Source organism: Gymnodraco acuticeps, unplaced genomic scaffold (genome assembly GCF_902827175.1).
Source record: "Gymnodraco acuticeps unplaced genomic scaffold, fGymAcu1.1, whole genome shotgun sequence".
In the NCBI taxonomy this organism is placed as follows: Eukaryota; Metazoa; Chordata; class Actinopteri; order Perciformes; family Bathydraconidae; genus Gymnodraco; species Gymnodraco acuticeps.
In genome coordinates, this window is record NW_022990037.1 from 667,200 (window position 1) to 687,060 (window position 19,861).

General features: G+C 41.9%; 1 protein-coding gene across 2 annotated transcripts in view; it reads left to right on the forward strand.

Annotated features, from left to right (window-relative positions):
* Nucleotides 1-13,711, forward strand: part of LOC117545385 (ephrin type-A receptor 7-like) — a 177,518-nt gene extending 163,807 nt beyond the window's left edge. For both annotated transcript variants that reach the window (XM_034215131.1, XM_034215132.1), the window contains 9 exons: nt 1,655-1,780; nt 2,661-2,846; nt 5,932-5,993; nt 6,515-6,631; nt 7,574-7,660; nt 8,004-8,156; nt 10,139-10,329; nt 10,856-11,020; nt 11,522-13,711. In XM_034215131.1, coding sequence (XP_034071022.1) covers nt 1,655-1,780; nt 2,661-2,846; nt 5,932-5,993; nt 6,515-6,631; nt 7,574-7,660; nt 8,004-8,156; nt 10,139-10,329; nt 10,856-11,020; nt 11,522-11,636 — 1,202 coding nt within the window. In that variant the 3' untranslated portion in view covers nt 11,637-13,711. The remainder of the gene's footprint in view (nt 1-1,654; nt 1,781-2,660; nt 2,847-5,931; nt 5,994-6,514; nt 6,632-7,573; nt 7,661-8,003; nt 8,157-10,138; nt 10,330-10,855; nt 11,021-11,521) is intronic.
* Nucleotides 13,712-19,861: the final 6,150 nt, after the last annotated feature.

Below are 19,861 nucleotides of genomic sequence, written 5' to 3' on the forward strand. Positions count from 1 at the left end.
ATTAACTACGGGGGTCCCTCAGGGCTCTGTTCTTGGTCCCCTCCTCTTCTCCCTGTACACAAACTCGCTCGGATCAGTCATTAGCCCGCATGGTTTTTCTTACCACTGCTACGCTGATGACAGCCAATTAATTCTGTCCTTTCCCCGCTCAGAGACCCAGGTCGTCGCACGCATCTCTGCTTGTCTAGCTGACATCTCTCAGTGGATGTCTGCTCATCACCTCAAACTCAACCTTGACAAGACTGAGCTGCTCTTCCTTCCGGGAAAAGATTGTCCCACTCTTGACCTAACAATCAACATCGGCACCTCAGTTGTTTCTCCGACTCAGACTGCAAGGAATCTGGGTGTGACCCTAGATAACAACCTGTCCTTCACTGCAAACATTGCTGCTACAACCCGTTGCTGCAGATACACGCTTTACAACATCAGGAAGATACGTCCCCAGCTGACACAGAAAGCGACTCAGGTTCTGGTCCAGGCTCTCGTCATCTCACTCCTAGACTACTGCAACTCCCTCCTGGCTGGTCTACCTGCATGTGCCATCCGACCTCTGCAGCTCATCCAGAATGCAGCGGCTCGTCTGGTCTTCAACCTTCCTAAATTCTCCCACACCACTCCGCTCCTCCGCTCCCTTCACTGGCTTCCGGTAACTGCTAGAATCCACTTCAAGACACTGGTACTTGCTTACCATGCTGCGAATGGATCTGGCCCTTCGTACATCCAGAACATGGTTAAACCGTACACCCCAGCGCGTGCACTACGCTCTGCATCAGCCAAACGACTCGCTGCGCCCTCGCTGCGAGGGGGACCCAAGTTCCCATCGGCGAAAACACGTGGGTTTGCTGTCCTGGCTCCAGGATGGTGGAATGAGCTCCCCATTGACATCAGGACGGCAGATAGCTTGCACATCTTCCGGCGCAAACTGAAAACTCATCTCTTTCGACTCCACTTCGAGCGATAGAACTATTAACGAAGCACTTTTATACTAATAAAGGACTGGCTTTTCTAAAGCCAGTTGAGTAGCACTTGAAATGTTTTTGCTCTATGAAGCCTGATGGACTTATATGATTCTGTTTTCTTCAAGTTGTATTTTGTTGGACGAACGCACTTATTGTAAGTCGCTTTGGATAAAAGCGTCAGCTAAATGCAATGTAATATAATGTAATGTAATGTAATCTCCAACATCAATAATAAAACTGAGGTATTGATTGTTGTCTCTGGATCAAAGAGTACAAGCCTTTTCCCAGACACAGCATCTCTAATGTTCAACAATCATACAGAGAGAAACTCTTTGTTGAAGGAGCCAGAGATACCAATTTCTCCGCTAACTGTAGCACAAAGCGCTGCAGACATCAGAACTGAGGTACCGCAAGGCAACAAAACATTTCGTTAGCTATCTGTTTTTATTTGTATTATACACAGTTTAATGGTATCTGACTGTGGCTCCTTTTTATCTTTTCTGTGCCTCATGTGGACATTTTGCTGCTGGGGCCGCAGACTCTTATCTTTTAATGTCTTTGTGCAGACAAGCATGTGGACCGTATATGATGTGTTGCTGCCTGTTGATTTGTGGGACAATGGAAAGGTTTTGCTTCACTAGTACACTTCCACATCCATTTGTGGTGAGGTTTGTCTTATGTTTGTGTGTTTTCAGTTAAGATCCCAACACGGAGGACCTACATCGACCCGGAGACCTGCGAGGACCTGCTTCAGGCCGTGCACGCTTTCGCCAAGGAGCTGGACAACTCCAGCATCAAGATCGAGAGAATTGTGCACACAGGTACGTGGCTGTTTTACGGGGACAAAGTAGGGTTGTTACAACACTTTAAAGATGCTCTCAAAATGGGTACTTCTGTAATTTAGTATTCAAAGAAGCACAAGCAGAGTAATCACAAGTTAAACATGTTTTAGAATGGGTCAAACGCCTTTTTTAGACCCTCCCTGCCTAGTGAATGTCCGTCTTTCAAACTCCACATCCTGAGGGCATATGTCATAAGCTTCATGACCACTCTAATGATATCGTAATTTTTTAAGACTTTAGAAAGCCCTTTAGAGAGCTACAGAAGGCATTTTACATCAGTTTTACAAGCGGAGTATATTCCTTGTGATGTGCACAATGATTTTCATTTGTACCTGAGCACTGCGCTGGGAACCGTATATCATAAGTATGAGTGGCACAGTAAGAGTGATGCAATTATTTATAACCATTGCAAGAAAAAGGCAGGCAAACAGAATTCGAGCCATTAGCACCTGCTGTAATCTTGAGGTAACTGGAGTTTTTTTGCATTTTCCCTTTTACATGCTATGAGAAAAATCGAAGAAACCAGTTCAAGCTGTTTTGCAACTTAATGATCTGCCAAAATCAAGCTTGCCTGTTTGTGTTCTCTGTACTCTGCTGTTTCACCTGCACCCTACCCAATCTTTGATGCCTCTCTCTCCCTCAACAGCGTCTGTTCATTTGCATCTTCTCTGCTTCTCCTTGTATTTCTCCATTGGATTCTACTCCAACCTGATTCCCTGCTCTGTGTAACTCTCTTATTCGTCCCTCTTTACACAGATATTACTCCATATCATCACCCTGCTTTTCTTTTCCCCGCTCTCTCTGGTTTCTCATCCATCGACAGGGATCATGACCTCTGATTGTGTGTCTCCCCCTACAGGTGACTTTGGGGAGGTGTGTCGCGGCTGCCTGAAGCTGCCCAGTAAGAGGGAGCTACCAGTGGCCATAAAGACGTTAAGGGCGGGCTGCTCTGACAAACAGCGACGCTCCTTTTTAAGCGAGGCCGGCATCCTGGGGCAGTTTGATCACGCCAACATCATCCGGCTGGAGGGCGTCATCACCACGGGTAAGCAGGGTGGGGGCAGGGTTTATCACAACCCTCGGCGGTGTGTGGCGCAGTGGATTAGTGCGTTGGTGTTCGGACCAGGTGGGCACAGGTTCAAACCCCACTGCAGTCAGCATGTCGTTGTGTCCCTGAGACACTTCACCCCAAATTGCTCCTGTGGGGATTGCCCACAGTATTGAGTATGTAAGTCGCTTTGGATAAAAGCGTCTAACATGTAATGTAATGTAGTTAAGCAGGAAGCAGGAGGTTAAAGGCAGTTTGGGAGGAAGGTGAGCGGGAGAAGATGAAAAGAAGCATAGAAGTGGGGAAAATACTCCAAGGATCAAGGAGAAATGGAAGACTTTGACCATCTCTAGTAGCATAAAGTGGGTTCATCACCTTCATCGTCTCGGAGGAAGGGAAAAGGAAGCGGAGACTGTAGGGGTAAACAATGGAACTGGATTCCAATATCACACGTGCAGAGGGGGTCACCACTTTTGGCAACTAAGAAGCGAGATGGGAAGAAAACTGGGAGAGGAGCATAGGCAGGAGAAGGAGAGATGATTGGAAAGAGCCGAACTCGACCGCTTCAATATCACACGCATGGGGGGGGGGTCAACGCCTACAGTGAAGAGGGCAGACTAACGGAAAAGGAGAAGAGGTTGAAGAGTAGAGAGCAGGACGCGAGATACATTCCGACGCTAGCAGCAGCAGCCGAGCTACATCAAGGCCCATTTTACACTGACAGATAGCAATTGAGGTCCTAGAGCGAAAACAGGAGGGGGGGACAGGGAGGAGGGGGAAAAACTTGAACGGAGGAGAGACATGAGAGACGGAGAAGATGAGGTAGAGGTGAATGGGAATGGCAGGTGAAGGGAGAAGCTTTAAAGAGTTTGTGAAGTTCTTGTTACTGCCGCAGTGATGCTCAGCGTGGCGTGTGTGTGTGTGTGTGTGTGTGTGTGTGTGTGTGTGTGTGTGTGTGTGTGTGTGTGTGTGTGTGTGTGTGTGTGTGTGTGTGTGTGTGTGTGGTGTGTGTGTGTGTGTGTGTGTGTGTGTGTGTGTGTGTGTGTGTGTGTGTGTGTGTGTGTGTGTGTGTGTGTGTGTGTGTGTGTGTGTGTGTGTGTGTGTGTGTGTGTGTGTGTGTGTGTGTGTGTGTGTGTGTGTTTGTGTGTGTGCAAGGTGCCCGAACACACTGAGCTCAGTAGGATGGCAGCAGATGTGCAGGGTACAGTAATTGGTGCTAGAGACCCAGCGGGGCACTGAGATCCACTCCAATCTCTCCCACTATCATGTGCGCTAACACACACACACACACACTCCAATGCATGCTCTCACACACGTTCAAAGTCAGTCCCATATGCTAATTTTGTCTTTTACTTTCATTGACACACACACAAAACTGCGTGCCTGCCTCCTCACTTGGCATGGAATCACACACACCCAGCACACACATAGTGTGTATAAATCACCTGCTTTACATCACTTACCCCCCGCCACAATCGAACTCGATTCCAGCCCCTCTACCAAACCTGGCCCACTTCATTAATCATCCTGTCCTCTTACCATAATTCAAGGCAACATTAAAACAATATGGGTGTGTCCGTTTACATGGAAGAACTTCCTTATTTCCTTTTCACCTCTATATGCTCCTTCCTTCAAGACTAACCATCAACCTTCCTACAGGCAGTTTCAGGGTTTGAATGGAGTGGTGGAATAAGAACTGAGATCCTTAATAACATACATCCAGTGATAACCATTGTAAATTATAAAATAAAGAACTACAATTATTAAGAAAGATAAATTAATAAATGACCATGGTTTTTATGTGCTTTTAATGTAAAATCTTGCTACATAATGTAACCAGAAAAGTCCAGCTGGCAGATAAATGTAGTGTACAATATCTGAAATGTCATTGAATGTACGTATAAAGAAGCTGATAACAGAAATACTCAAGTAAAGTACATTAAAATTAATAACAGTCGATGACAATTGTGAATGACTTTGTATATAGATGATGAAATATATCTCCCTTCCACTCTGTCACACAATTAGTTTTTCTCCTTTTGAATTGCTGGTATACTCTCTCAAATACAATGTTTCAGCAGGTGTTCAAATATCACATATAATACCACCTTTGAACAAGATTTGTTTGTAGTTAAATGTATCTGTAATTTCAGCACTTTGTAACCAATCACACAGTGAAACCCCTCCTCTCTTGCATTAATTACACGATGACCTGTGTATCATGGCAGTGTCTGTGCTGACTCACTGTTCCCCCGTGTCGCTGGTAACCTTTCCAAATAGCCTCCTGAAAGCCCAGTAATACTGGCAAACCCTGAATTGTGGATATCACAATACCAAACTACCATTTGTGTTATGCGCCTGCAAACGGGTATTGAAAGCATTTGTACACAGCTAGGTCTTTGTATTTTTAGTTGTTTACATATCTATGAAGGTTGATTTCCCTCTCTCTCGCGAGCTCCCATAATCCACTCCTCCTCTCTCATGGTTCCCTCTCTACGCCAACTGCTGCAGTCTCATTTTCCTCCTCTGTGCACTTCATAGCACTGCTGGATCTCTGCCATCTGTGCCTGGGCAGTAAGTGTGTGTGGGTGTGTGTGAGCATGTGTGTGGTGCATATGCACTGTGTGTGAGTGAGTGTTTGAGGGTCGTTAAACTTGCTGAGACAGCCAGGGAAGCACACAGGTTCTCCTGGCTTCACCACAGTTCACTGGGTGAGGAATGGCTTTGCACAATGCCTGCCGTGCTGCCAAGTGGACCAGACTCACTCCATTCCCCCCCGCCCTCCCCCTCTGTGTATCGCTGTCTCTATTACGTCTCTCACTTTCTCTTCTTCCCTTGATTCTCGCAATATGTACCTTTTATTTAACTCATTTCAAGGTCTCCTATCATGCAAATTGTACTTTTTGATGTCTTTTATACATAAATATGTCCCCGGTGTGTCAGGGAACTCACAAAGTGTCAGAAAACAAAACCCTCTATTTTCCTCCATAACCAAATGGATAATATATATCCCCATAATATATGCCTAAAAATAGCATGATAGGAGATCTTTCAATTCTATGCTCTCTTTGTCTTTCTCCAGGTAACACCATGATGATCATTGTGGAGAGCATGACCAACGGATCCTTAGATTCCTTCCTCAGGGTGAGTTTTTTGTACAAAATGTCCAGCGTATCCTAAACGCTCCATGTGTATTAGCAAAGTATAGCCTCATCATTATCGTGTTTCACAGCCGTTTCACAAACAAGGCATTTTGTTCTAATGATCCTAAATCCTCTATTATTACGCAGTCCTAGGGCAGCAGTACTCATGCTTATTACAGTAATAAAGGAAACGCACCATAATTAACAGCACAAATGGATGTTTCTGCTTAAATATGCTGTAAGCCTCTGTGAACTGTTACCGTGCCTCTCTGCTCTGTGAACCACTGTGGCAGGGTTTATAATGATACGAATTAATGGCTTGTTTGTTTTTTATTCTCCAAATATAGGGATTCAGCTCAGTGAGCACAACATTGTACTATTGTAGCAGATGTAACCCCTTATTTGGATCACTACATAAATACAAGATACAATCAACTTATGTTCTCCTTCTTTTCTTTCATTTCGCTTTCATTTCACCTCCTACCTTATTTTCCCCCTATTTCCATCTCCGCGTAACCCCAGAAACATGAGGGCCAGATGAGTGTAATGCAGCTGATGGATATGCTGACCGGCGTGGCATCGGGGATGAAGTACCTCACCGAAATGGGCTTCATTCACAAACGGCTGGCCGCACACAAGGTAAAGCAGGAGGGAGGAGAACAGCAGGGTGATTTTTGCAAGGCTTTTGAACATTTTTCAAAGGAAGCTGCAAACATCACTCACCTGATTCGTGAACCTGAAACTACTAGGGATGTAACGATACCAAAAACTCACGGTACGATAATATCGCGATTTAAAAAGTCCACGGTACGATATTTATCGCGATATTGAAAAATAAAGAAAAAAAATGTGAATTTTTTTATTATATTTATATATATATATAATATTTTATTAAATAATAAATCTAATTTGTACAGCATTTTAGTAGGATAGTAGTATTTTAAAGTGTCAACAATATAATAATCAGACCCTGCAATAGAAGAAATCTGTGCATTGTCTCTCCACCACTTCAAAAACAATACAGTTTTTGCCAAGAAGGTGAGGCTTATTGACAGGGTGAGATATAAATATACTGTTGGTACTTGTCAATGTCTCTAGGTATGTACATGTAGCCCTGTAAATACGATGTCCTTTATTGTTATCTGTTGTTTTATGTTCATGTAGTAACCTACTTGCTGCCATGTTGGACAGGTCTCCCTTGAAACAGAGATCAATGATCTCAATGGGACCATCTGGTTAAATAAAAAAAAAGAATTATTTAAAAAAATGTTTTTTTTAATATCGCGGTAGATTTTGTCAGTCTCACGACGGTATTGAGACATTTATTTACCGCAATATATCGTTGCATCCCTAGAAACTACCAATACTGTCGAAATCTTGTTTGTCATATTGAGATTTCATTCCGTCTATCAAACTGTGGGCACGTTGCGGGAAAAACAGGGCACTTTTGTTTTTGTAAACAATCAATTTGTAAACCTGGTTCGATAAAAGCTTTGCCCACCAGGGTGTCGTGAGTTCACACTGGGTTTGTTTCCTCTCTAAATGTAACCAATGCTAATGAGTTTGTTTTCCCACTCGCAGGTGCTGGTTAACTCCAGCCTGGGCTGCAAGGTGTCTGGCTTCAGACCTCTGCAGGACGACAAGATAGAGGCCATCTACACCTCACTGGTAAGGCAAACACGTGCAGCCAGGACGTTTTATTTGACATTCTACTTTCCCTATTAATGACTAAGAAGGTAAAAAGTTCACACATGTACCGGTGTACTTTTAAATGAGTTAACACGTCATGTCAGGTTGAGTTGAGTTCATAGCTTTCAGATGAAAAAAATATATATTCCAGGACTTTTATTTCCCTGGATATTTTTGGGTTCCACTCAAGGTGAACCTCTAACAATTATTTGGATCTACTGAAAATATGTTCAAAGCTGTTCAAAGAGAATATTAAAGCTTTACTTCTACGAACTCTCCACACCCTTTTCCTCCGCGCTTCTCTCTTCTCCCCCCCCCGCAGCACGGAGGTAAGAGCGTGGTGCTGTGGACCGCTCCAGAGGCCATCCAGTACCACCGCTTCTCCTCCGCCTCGGACGTGTGGAGCTTCGGCATCGTCATGTGGGAGGTCATGTCCTATGGAGAGAGACCCTACTGGGATATGGGCAACCAGGACGTAAGTGTGTGTGTGGGGGAGGAAAGCTTAGAGATAGGAGGGTGCTTTTTATTAAGCTCCCCTGTCATGTCCTTTATATTCCATTTTTTTATTATTATCTGCACTTCACCACTCCCCCTCTCTCTTTCACCTCCCTCTATCAATGAACTCTGTATCCGTGCCCTGCTTGGATCTTATTAAAAGAAAGCCACAGTACCTCTGAAAGCTTTGGCCATGCCTAAGTCCCCCTCTTTAAGTCTGCATCAGCTCCATGACCAATCCTGTTTTCTCTTAAGGACGCATTGACCCCCTTCTAGTGGCCCTCCGCCTGTCCTAGAGTGCCATCCCGCTCTTAAAAGTCTTCAAAATCCTTTTGGAAAAATTCCTCTTTCAGGAAGTGTAGAGTGATTTCTTTTTGAGGGTTGAAGAGATTGTCCAGGCAACAGGACACCACTGCTTGTCACCACAAACCTACAATTTACAAGTCAATTGGTTGTAACTCCTATTTTTTCCTTCAAAAAAATAGGTTGTTTTTATTTCACTTTTTGAAGGAAGCCATGCTTCTAAAGGGGAGGTGAATGAGTGATGCTGATCTGCATAAAAGGCCATTATGTCATACTTAAAAAGCAACACATTATTAACTTGTTCCATTTTCGACTGTCCAAAATGAATATGCATGAGTTATTAAGAAGGCACGAGAATAGATTCCCATGCTGCCTTTTCACAAAGCAGGAGGAAGTTTGCTCTTAGCCTGGTTCATATTATCAAACTTGCCAATTGAGAGGGCAAAGGTCAAGCTTGTAGAGCGGCAGGCACATTAGTCCACTTTAAATTGATACATTATATCATGAGGGAATTGTTGCTCGGCTGTCCACCTGTGATCCATCGTGCCCTTTACCTCCCCGCTTTGATTAAATGGAAAATGTAACATTCTGAAAAGCATTTTCTGAATGCTCTTTAGTGAGATAGGAGCTTAAAGGGCTGAGAGGAGCGTGGGGGGGGCGGAGAGAGAAGAAAGAGTGTTTTAGGAACTAATGCCGCTGATGGATGTCATTTTTGTGATTATGCTACTATTTCCTGCTTTCAGGAGATTGTGTTTCTTTGAGTGATACAGGAGAAGGACGTGTCTCATGTCCTATTCTTAGAGGAAATCTCTCGTGAATGGATTTTGAATGGGGACAACATTAGTTTGATGGAGGAGCGATGAACATTGAGGGAGTCTGGAGAGATGCGTTCATGCTCTGCTATTTGAACACAGTGAGGTTTCACAAGGCTTGATGAAAAAAGGACTCATTGGATGTCATAGCTTATCTTTTAGAGGGGCTCAGGTGGTCTATTTGTTTCATCTGTAATGTTTCCTTATTTAATTGTATTCATAGCTGCAACATATTATATTAAAGGAAATGAAAATCATCTCGATAGGATGCATTCTATTGTAATACCCCATCAAATATCCTGTCAAGTGACACTAAGACATCGAATATCCTGAGCTTTAATTCCACACAGTCAGTCAGCCATGTTGAATTTAGCATTGTTCAGTTTTGGCTCACACCTTTATTCTCTTTATAGCTTTGTATTCCCTTTGTGGTTCTAGTTTTTGTTGTAGTTTAAGTCGGGACATAACAGCAGATTTGTTTTCAGCTCATATTGTTGAGGTCAGCAATATCTCTCTGCTGAAATCTGTTTATTTTGCATATGCTGCCGATTTGCAAAGTGACCTTAAAGGATGCTGCCTCTATTAGCGCGGGTGGGGTAATTAGTGACAAGAAAATGAAAACACCAGCACTTTTCTACTTAGAGTAGGACCTCTACTTTCAAAAGACTTCCATTCTTGGCAACTAAGTCACAGTTAACGAATATAAAAAGGTTTAAATACCTTACTGTCTTTTTGAAGTAGGACAAAACATCCCCCTTTCTCACTAACCAATCACACACATGCAAATCTACTCCCAAATGTTCATAACTCATATATATATATTTTTTTCTTTCTGCATGTGCTGTAGGTGATCAAGGCGATCGAGGATGGTTTCAGGCTGCCCGCTCCAGTAAACTGCCCCCCCCACCTCCACCAGCTGATGCTGGACTGCTGGCAGAAGGAGAGGACGGAGAGGCCCAGCTTCAGCCAGATCCACTCAGCCCTCAGCAAGAGCATTCGCTCCCCCGATGGCATCGGCTCCTCCACGTTGTCACGCAGGTACTGGTGCACTCACATCTGTCTGTGCTTACTGCCAAAAAAGTAGCTGATTGATTGCGGGATCTTATTTTTCTTACCCAATACCAATGATCAATTGATGCTGGCTCAAATATACTTATACTTTTAAATGCTTTTGATGATTGGGCTACAATCTGATTGGAGAAGAAGTCACTAAAATGTATGATATAGAATGCCATAGTTGTTCTTAAAAATCCCAAAAGATTATAGTTTTTAAAGTCATATTATTATGCCAGGATTGTTTTATTAATAAATGTCCACATATCAATTAAATGTTATACTATAGATTTCCATAAAAAATATCAGCTTAGTATGCCACAAAAAGTCAATAAAAGGTATCATAATAAATCAAGGAACAAAAAACTAAAGTATAAATAGAAATCTGTTTAGAATATCAGTAAGGTGTGGTAAAAGAAAGTCACTATATTTTCTCTTTAAAAATATTTGTAGTAAAGGTACAGTCGGTTTTCTTATCTTCCCAATCAACAATACATGTCTTCTCCTCCAGAACCCTGAGTTCCTCCATCACGCTGGCAGAGAGGCCGCTGCACTCCTTCCCAGCATTCAACTCTGTGGGGGAGTGGCTGGACGCAGTGGACATGGGCCGATACAAGGACAACTTCACCGCCGCAGGGTACTGCTACCTGGAGTCTGTGGCCCGGATGACCGTCCAGTGAGTGACTACTGTCTCAATGACTCTTTCATTTCCTGTTTAAGAGAGGGGGGTCTCAGAGAGATAATATGAGAACAGATCTGTAGAAAGATAACTGCATGAATACATTAAATATTCTTTCTTTTTTAATTGTGCAGATTTGCTGCTTTTTTGTCTTATGTAATACACATTTTATAAGTTCACCTTGGGCTTTAAGAAATTATCATTTCTAAAAACAAACATTGTTACTATGCTGGTATTAAGTTACTCTTAAATACACAAGAAAAAAGGTTTTTAGCTTCTTGCATTAAGGTCTCACACTTACAAAACATATATCCTTAATGCATATAGGGTTGTGTTATTTTACTAAAGAAAAGTAGTTGGGATTTAATGTTATTGAGAAATATATAAGATAAAACCGATTTCTCAGGGGATACATTAATATCAGATACATATTTTCCTGATGTCATCCAGTCGAATAAAGTTATTTATTTGTACTAATGTCTCGATGTGTGTCCTCAGAGATGTGCTGAGTCTTGGCATCACTTCCCTTGAGCACCAGAAGCTGATACTGGCCGCCATCCAGACCCTCAGAGCGCAGGTCATCCAGATGCATGGGCGCGGGGTGCAGGTCTAACTAACGGGGGGGCGCCTGCTCTCAACCTGCAGACCCTCGTGTGTGCAGACGGATGATGGGGTGGAGAAGAGGAGAGAAAGAGAGGTCGCTCTTCCAGACAGAAGGAAAGATGAGCAGATCTTTCAGCTAGCTGCACTCTATCTACTCCTCCTTCCCACACATCCTCATGCCTTCCTTGATTCCTTTCTTCCTTATTTTTTTGTAACCTCTCAGAGACGAGTTCCTGTCGCCGTTGGGGGGATAGCAGAGGATTGATGTCACTGACTTTTTTTTTCTGTGACCTCTATCTGCACTTCAATAACTATGTCAGCTCCATCACACTGGTTCTGGATCAGTGCGTAAAGGCAGATTAAATATTGTCTGAGCAGGACGCTCTCTGTCTGAAGCTGACCTCCAAGCTGTCGGACTAGTGCTTAAAGGAAAAATATAAGGGTAGAATTTCCCTTTAACACATTGATTGAATAAAAACAGTATGTGGCCACACCCAGGGACTATTTCCTTTGCCTGGGATGAGTTGCTCTGATACAGAATCATATCGTTGTACGTCAGAGCGTATTTCATCAGATGTTAGAGGAACATTTCTGATGATCCAACATGGCTGCAGTAGCTTAAGAAGACTGTGCTGTCCCATGTCAAGGATCCAGTGAGAGTGAGGTTAGATGAGGCCTAAATGAAAGCCTACAGTAAATTAGTCTTATATTCAGTATATAACGTGTGCAGACGTTAGGAACGTTTCCCTTGGGGCTACTGATGGTCGAACAAAAGCTGCAGGATACAATTGTAAAGGTTGAAAATGTGTGTTTGATTGTTCATTAATTTGTTGTGCGTCGCTGTCATAGTTTCTTTTATATTTCTCTTCTTTCCAGTTGTTTACTTTGTGCATTTAAAACTAATTCTCCCTTTCCCCTGCTGGATGTCTACTCCATGATCCCCCTCACTACTCTGTATAGAGCACGGGCTAACTCTGGAAGATGGCCAGATTCAGATATTTATCCATATTTATTTATGTTTACAGACTGTACCACAAACCTCTTTAAAGAAGAGTTTGAGAAGGGTTATTTAACTTATAGTATTTTAAAAAATAAAGCAGTTGTGTTCTTGTTTTTTTTATTTTACTGCTGAGTTTATAACTGAATAAATGAGTAGTTTTGTACACTGGAGGATTTGTACTGTGGGCACACAGTATCTGTGTATTCTTGAACACTGGAGCTGGTACGGTTGAAGTTGAGGTCCATTATCTTTGGATTTGCTGTATACATGACAGTGTGTGTGTTGCAGTATGAATACAGTATTAAGGAATGTCATATGGACTTTTTTTCTCTATGTAAATGTTAGATTATCATGTTTAATTTTGCGTTGCTGTTAATATCTGGCTCTGCCATGCTACGTGGTTGCACTTTTTCCCCAGATAACTCCCAGAATTCTCCCTGTACAGCAATCTCACCTTTTTTGTTTCAATACAGGAGACTTGAGCGAGGACGTTTATTGGGGCATTATCATAGGTTTTCACAATAAAAAGGTACATTCATTTCTGACTGAAATATTGTAACTGGTTTGTATTTGGAACAAAATGAGTTTTTCCTCCTTGTACGCTACTTTCTCTGTATCCGTTTTGTCAAATGAAATAAACTCATGTGTCCTTTATAGACGGAATCACACACATAACACACCAATGGTCCCTTTGACACACACAAAAGACTCCACACACACACACACACACACAGTTGCTTTCACACAAACTGGACCTCTTCAACACAATGAATGAAACTTCCCCTCTGTCCCTCTCTGTTACTGTGACCATTATGATATATGTTTAATACTGTAAATATGTACTTGAAAATGCTAAATCTATTTTTATAATTTGTTTGAGAAACAATGTGTTGAATATAATATCTGCTCACTGTGTAAGGGTTTTATTTGTTGAGTCTAGGGCCATAGCCAAGAAAAGGTGTTTGGAATATAAAATTGAAAAAAAAACGTTTTATTTGTTAGTTTTTTGATGATTTTTACCTGTTAGAAGAAAATCGGATGGCTGTTGCAATATTGAAACTATTAAAACATTTCCAATACAAAAACATGTTTTTCTCCTTGTCTTCTATGTCTCTCTACATTTGATATACTGATACTGCCAATATTTGAGGGTTTAAAAAAAAGACAAGGTAGTTTCAGTTTTGTTAAGTTTCCTTTTCGTAGTCTAAGTATAAGTAAGGTTAATTAAGTATAAGTATTCTTGTTTAAGGTTAAGTATATTTGCATGACATTATTCTTAAGATGTCACATATCTGATCATTTATCTACTTTTACAGCAGTGTATAATAACATGCCTAGACTGATTAAAACATGATTCTGGTGCTTTATTGTCGTCTTCTCCTCTCAGGTATACACACACGTTGCAATCACACATAAACTGAAACCTGACTGACTGTGATGCTAAACTTCATCGACCAGAAGGAGCTCCTCTTCCTCACTCGCCTTTCAACGCAAGGTGGTGTAAATAAGGCTGATGTATGGAAGTATATTGTAAGTGCTATCTCAGTTAATCGAGTCATTTAGTGAAAACCGAGAGTTTATCTGAGTAATTGTAATCTTATATCTGAGGTTTGACATTTTTTTAGGAAAAGCCTCAAATGTTAGAGAGATTGTTGAAGTTATGAATGTTAACCATTTTAAACTTAGACAATTGTTTAAACTTACATATGTTTTTTTAGAATTGTTTGCCATTCTACACAACCTTGTTTTATTCGAACAAATGTCAAATGACAACATATTGACCTTTTTGGGAAACTCCTATACTATGTTGTTGGTTCATACATTTATGTTACTGTACCATAGACTGTATATATAAAGTACTATACAAGCTAGTTTTTATTTTATTTTCGACATACTATACTATGTTTTTTCTGATATTTCTACTATGTTGGTTTTGCATATTTTGCAACATACTATAGCATACTGTGCCGTTTTTTTATATTTTGGACATATGACGTTCTTTCTGATATTTGTACACATAGTATATTAAACTCACTCATTTTTTTTGACATACTATATATACTTTTTTCGGGGTCCCCGACGGAGATGTACTAAACCTATAAGACATCAAGGATAAAAAAAAACGTGTGAGAAAAACTGAACGTTGACATTTTAGACCAAAATATGTATTTGTGCTAGACAAAACCTTGCATTCAAACGGAAGAAAATCTATCAGAGAAATCTGTTTCCAGACATAGAAGGCTTCTCAATACTCTAATTTCTCCTCCTCGGTCCTCCGGTAGTGACCCGGAAATGGATTTCAGCGCGCCATGTTGAAGGACATCTAATTTCTCCCGATGCCCGAGCATCGAGCATCAAGGAGGCTCTCTGGAGGAGCTATAACCGAGGATACACTGATGGGTCCTCCACGGCTCCTCCGCGGATGCATTTTCAGGCGTGACACACAGCCGGACTTATCTCAGCCAATGACAGCTCTGCATGCATTCCCTGGATATTATTTTAGAAACTGCTTTCATCGCGACGCGATGTTTCCAGAGAGAACAGCTGTGAGGTCCGTGCAGAAAGCAGAGCAGTGTGTAAAATATATATCACTCAGTATAACAGGCCTACTCTCTTTATTTGCTTTAGTTTAGTAAATAACTACAAACAAAGAGTCCATATTTTTAGAGACCATTTAGTGCTTCACATAATAAAATACACAACGGCTGTATCCTGATATATAGCCTATTATATGCTTTAGGAGCTGTAGGTGTGTGTGTGTTGTACAGTGCGTAGGTGTGTGTGGGGTACAGTCTGGTGTGTGTGTGTGTGTGTGTGTGTGGTACAGTGTGTAGGTGTGTGTGTGTTGTACAGTGCGTAGATGCGGCGGACAGACGGGTCTCAGTTGGTTTGGTGTCCTCTGCTTACTTTTAATACTTGTAAATACAACTTTTGGCCCGTAATTTAAATTCCCCATTTCAGCGACCAGAGAGAGGGGGGGATATATCCAGTCTCTGAACGTTATTATGAGAGTGCTCTCATACTTGTTTGATTCTGAAATGTTATATAATATATGTGTGTGTGTGTGTGTGTATGTCCGCATCTGTAGCCTGTTATTGTCTCATTATACCGCACTGTGAATGAATTAAAAGTAAATATATAAGTGGTCATGAACACATCTGTCCATCAGACAGAGGGCTGCTGTGCCTCCTGTCATCATTAATGGACGTCAATTTAAAATGACCGCTCAGAGGAGAGGAGTTCTCATTTCTCTAACTGCCTGCTGCTTCCCCTCCTCTCTCCTCGGTTCCCCTCCTCGACTCCTCCGCTCGCATCTCCTGTGGGCGGGACTAAGACACGAGGATAGGAGTCGAGGAGGGGAATTGGAGTATTGAGAAGCCTTCATATTGTCTATTGTACTCTTGGCAATCTGCTGACCTTGTCATGAACAGTTTTTGTAACAACTATTTCAGGGTTCAACTATTCGTATAACGTTTTTTGTTTTACATCTTTGATATCTATGAAGAACCTATACAAAACTAAAATAAAATAAAAGTAAGAAAATGTTTTTGTTATTACAATCTGGATGAATCGAACCTTTAGGAGAACTTTTGTTTCAGCGTCTTGCCTAAGGTAACAGGCTAGATGCATTAAGCAGCTGAACACTTTAGTTGTAAGGGATCAAAATGAAAAACTCCTGATCTATTTGTCTACCCTTTAACTTCACCTCTGGTGCGAAGAATTGAGCCTTTAGAGCCAACTCTACATAGGCCTCTTGTGCTACTTACTTATCCAGGTGCTATGGGGTTAATACCCAGTATCCTCTTACAACAGAACTCAACTTGCAGTCCCCTCTCCTGGCTACTTCATGTTCATGGTATTCTCTCCTCTACCATGTGAACTTATTGAGTGTCTCTCTTCTAAGGTTATATGACTTACTTTTTTTATTTACTTTATTATTATTACAAAACGCCCACCTTTAGACAAGAACTGCGTATGGGAAATGATTGTAAATGCAAATTCAATTAGCGTGGGAGTGAACTGTGGGGGTGTGTAGAAGTAGAAGTCAGTGTGCTGCCCGCTCGCATTGGGTCAGTGTGTGTGTGTGTGTGTGTGTGTGTGTGTGTGTGTGTGTGTGTGTGTGTGTGTGTGTGTGTGTGTGTGTGTGTGTGTGTGTGTGTGTGTGTGTGTGTGTGTGTGTGTGTGTGTGTGTGTGTGTGTGTGTGCATATAATATGTGTTGTGCGATGGGCATACATTTCAGAGTGAGATCTTTTCTTTATCTCATACAGTTGCAGCAGCAATCCATACTTTTTATATTAAATTCTTATTGGAGTAGAGGATTGGAGTTTGAGACTTAATGAGTTTCATCTCGGAGCCTTCGCTGGCTGCAGCTTTATAAACCTCCCACACGTTCAAACACCACCTCCTTCAGATGCTGAACTCCTGCTGCAGCAACGCTGGATCTTGATCATTCATTATTTGAGACTTATGGTGAATCTCTTGCTCGCATTCAAGAAGTAATGTGGTGAATAAAACACGAAAAAGCGTATTTACATGTCAGGCTGATTAAGATTTGAACACACAGAGAATGTGACCGGGCCGCTCTGATTAGATGTGCAATCATTTATTTGAAGGGACACATTTGTAATTAAAACGTGAAGTTATCGCAATGCTGCAACTTGACATTCTAAGCAGTCTACTGTGTTGTGACATCAAATACAAAAACCCAATCTGAAATATAGCCGCCGGCGCAAATCTACATCAAATAAATGATGAAATCCTAATAGCGTTAACACTTGACTCCTGGCTGCTCAGGGTCAGGAGCCATCTTAGCAGCTGCACACACACTAAATGAAGCAAAAAGCGGGCTAATCCCGCTCTCTAGCTCCTAGTCCCTCGCCATACAATAGAACAAATGCTATTAGTATGGGTGTGATGTCTTGGTATGCAAACAACACATCCCACAGTGACTCTCCTCGTGGCAGAGAGGTTTGTGTTGGTTGGTAATTTGTCAGGCTTCTCACGGTTCGACCGTAAATCTTCAATCAGATTTGCCTGTTTATTCACTGTAAATGAGACTGGGACAGGGAGACGGGCAGCGATTCTTCCAAGAGATTACAGAACATCTTGTTTTAAAATGCAAAATGTAGACCACTGTGCCTGAAATCCATCGCTTTTTCAAAACCAAGACATGTTTAAGGCCTTCAAATAACTTTGAGGACATTGAAATACATTAAACACAAATCAGATAGGTGTGTGAGTATATCATCAAGAGGTAGAATTGCTTTCAGGATTTCACTTTACAAAGAATGATAGAGAATCACTGCAAGACTAAGACCTCTAATGCTGAATCGATTAGTCAAGGAATGATAATTGGAAATAATAATAATCAACAATAATTGTGTAGTTAGTTGTTCTAAATTGTGGTAAATGTAAAATCATCAGTTGATCAATTGATAAGTTGATCAATGGACAAATGTGTCAGTTCCAGTTTTAATTCAATCTTTGAGTGCACACTTTTTGTTCTAGATTCTCAATTTATTTTCTAGTTGTCTCTAGTTTATAATCATTTAAATATCATGTCTATAAAAATATGATTTTTATTTTGTATTGATAATGAAAATTGTGATTTGTTGCCGTCAGTATTTCTACTTTTCTCCATTTCATATAATCATGAAATGAATACAATTTAATTCTGGAATGATGATCGGGCCAAACATGTGATTCAAAGATGCCAGTAGAAGGAACCGGTAGTGAGAACTTCTAATTATAGTTTGTAAACTCAACATTCACGAGTTCCTTCTTCAAATAATATGGTTCTAAATAAACCCTGTTTTAACTGTAAACGTTGCGACCCAGTCATCACACAGCTTTGTACCCAAAGCAGACATGCTGATCTTCTTCACTGTGAGATACACCCTCATAATAAGAGAAACTATTGCAGTTGGAAAAAGACTACAAAGAAGTCCGGAGATGTAGGAGGAAGAAAGCCCAGAGAGGTAGCGGAAGGAGCAAAAGGATTCAAAGGGGCACATGGGAAAGCAGACAACACCTAAAGACATTAGTGATTCCCGGCTGTGTGTTGAGAGCCCTCTCCCCTTCTTGTCCTCCCTCTCTCCCCCGCTCCCTCTGCTCCGTGTGAAGATTAAAGCAAGCGGCATAAAGGGGAGTGCAGTCCACCTCTAAGCTAGTGTGAAGGGGAAACTTCCCCCCAGCACAAAAGTTGTTGCTCTCCGCTATTTTCCGAAGCGTGCCGCAGCTCAAATCGGCTTTGAGAAATTAATCCCTGCATTATGGAGGGAGTAAAGTAAACAAACGGAGGACAGGACGGGGACCTGCGAGAGTGTGAGACGGCGAGGCTTTTGTAGGTAAAAGCTTGTGTTTCTCCAGAGAAACAGAGCTGTGTACAATGAGAAGGAAGTGAGCTGAAGAGGTGATGGAGAACGAAGGAAATGAAGCAGCAAAAGCCTCCTCAATCCTCGGGGACACTCCTCCCTCTCAGCATCTCAGCTCTTTCTCCTGCTCGGTCTTAAAGCGCTGTCTCTGTCTCTCATATGTCCGGCTTATTACTGGCTTTGTCTTCCCGGGCTTCATTCAACCACTCTGCCCCTGTGGCTACGAGTCATTGTCTGCAAATCCTCCTGCAGCCGCAGCCTTCCCCTCTCCTTCCCCCTTATATCTACCCACTGAGAGGGTACTTAGATAAGGCCCGGGGTTCAGTCTGACGAAATCAGAACTTCCCACTGAGCAGAGATTAAACTCTGAGTGACCGAGCGGACAACTTCTCTCACTCTCCGCGGTTGGCTAGCGGAGAGTTTCTATCTCTGTTTTTTTCTCCCTTTGACAGTTTAAACACCTGTCTGTCTGGGCGCCTCCTGAGTCTCTCCATAAGTGCACTTTCAGTCTCTCTCCGCTTGTCTGCATGTTGCTTCTCGCTGTCTCCACACATATCTGCCGTCTATCAGCACTGCCTCCACTTTGTCGGCACAAACTTTAAAGATGATTCTGTCTTCTGTCTCTCTTTACATCTACATCTGCTGTTCTGTACAGATGTATCCTACTTCCTCTATCTGCCAGTGATTTCATTTCCCACCCGCGATGCAGAACATTAAGGATTTATCCAAGTGTATCCTGCTGTTGGTGTTTTTTTTTCAACACAATCCCCCTGAATGAAGCGACAGCAGTTGACACTAAAGTGACACCCAGCCTTTGACCTTGAGGTGTCGTACAGCTTCTCTATTGCAGGGTTTTCTC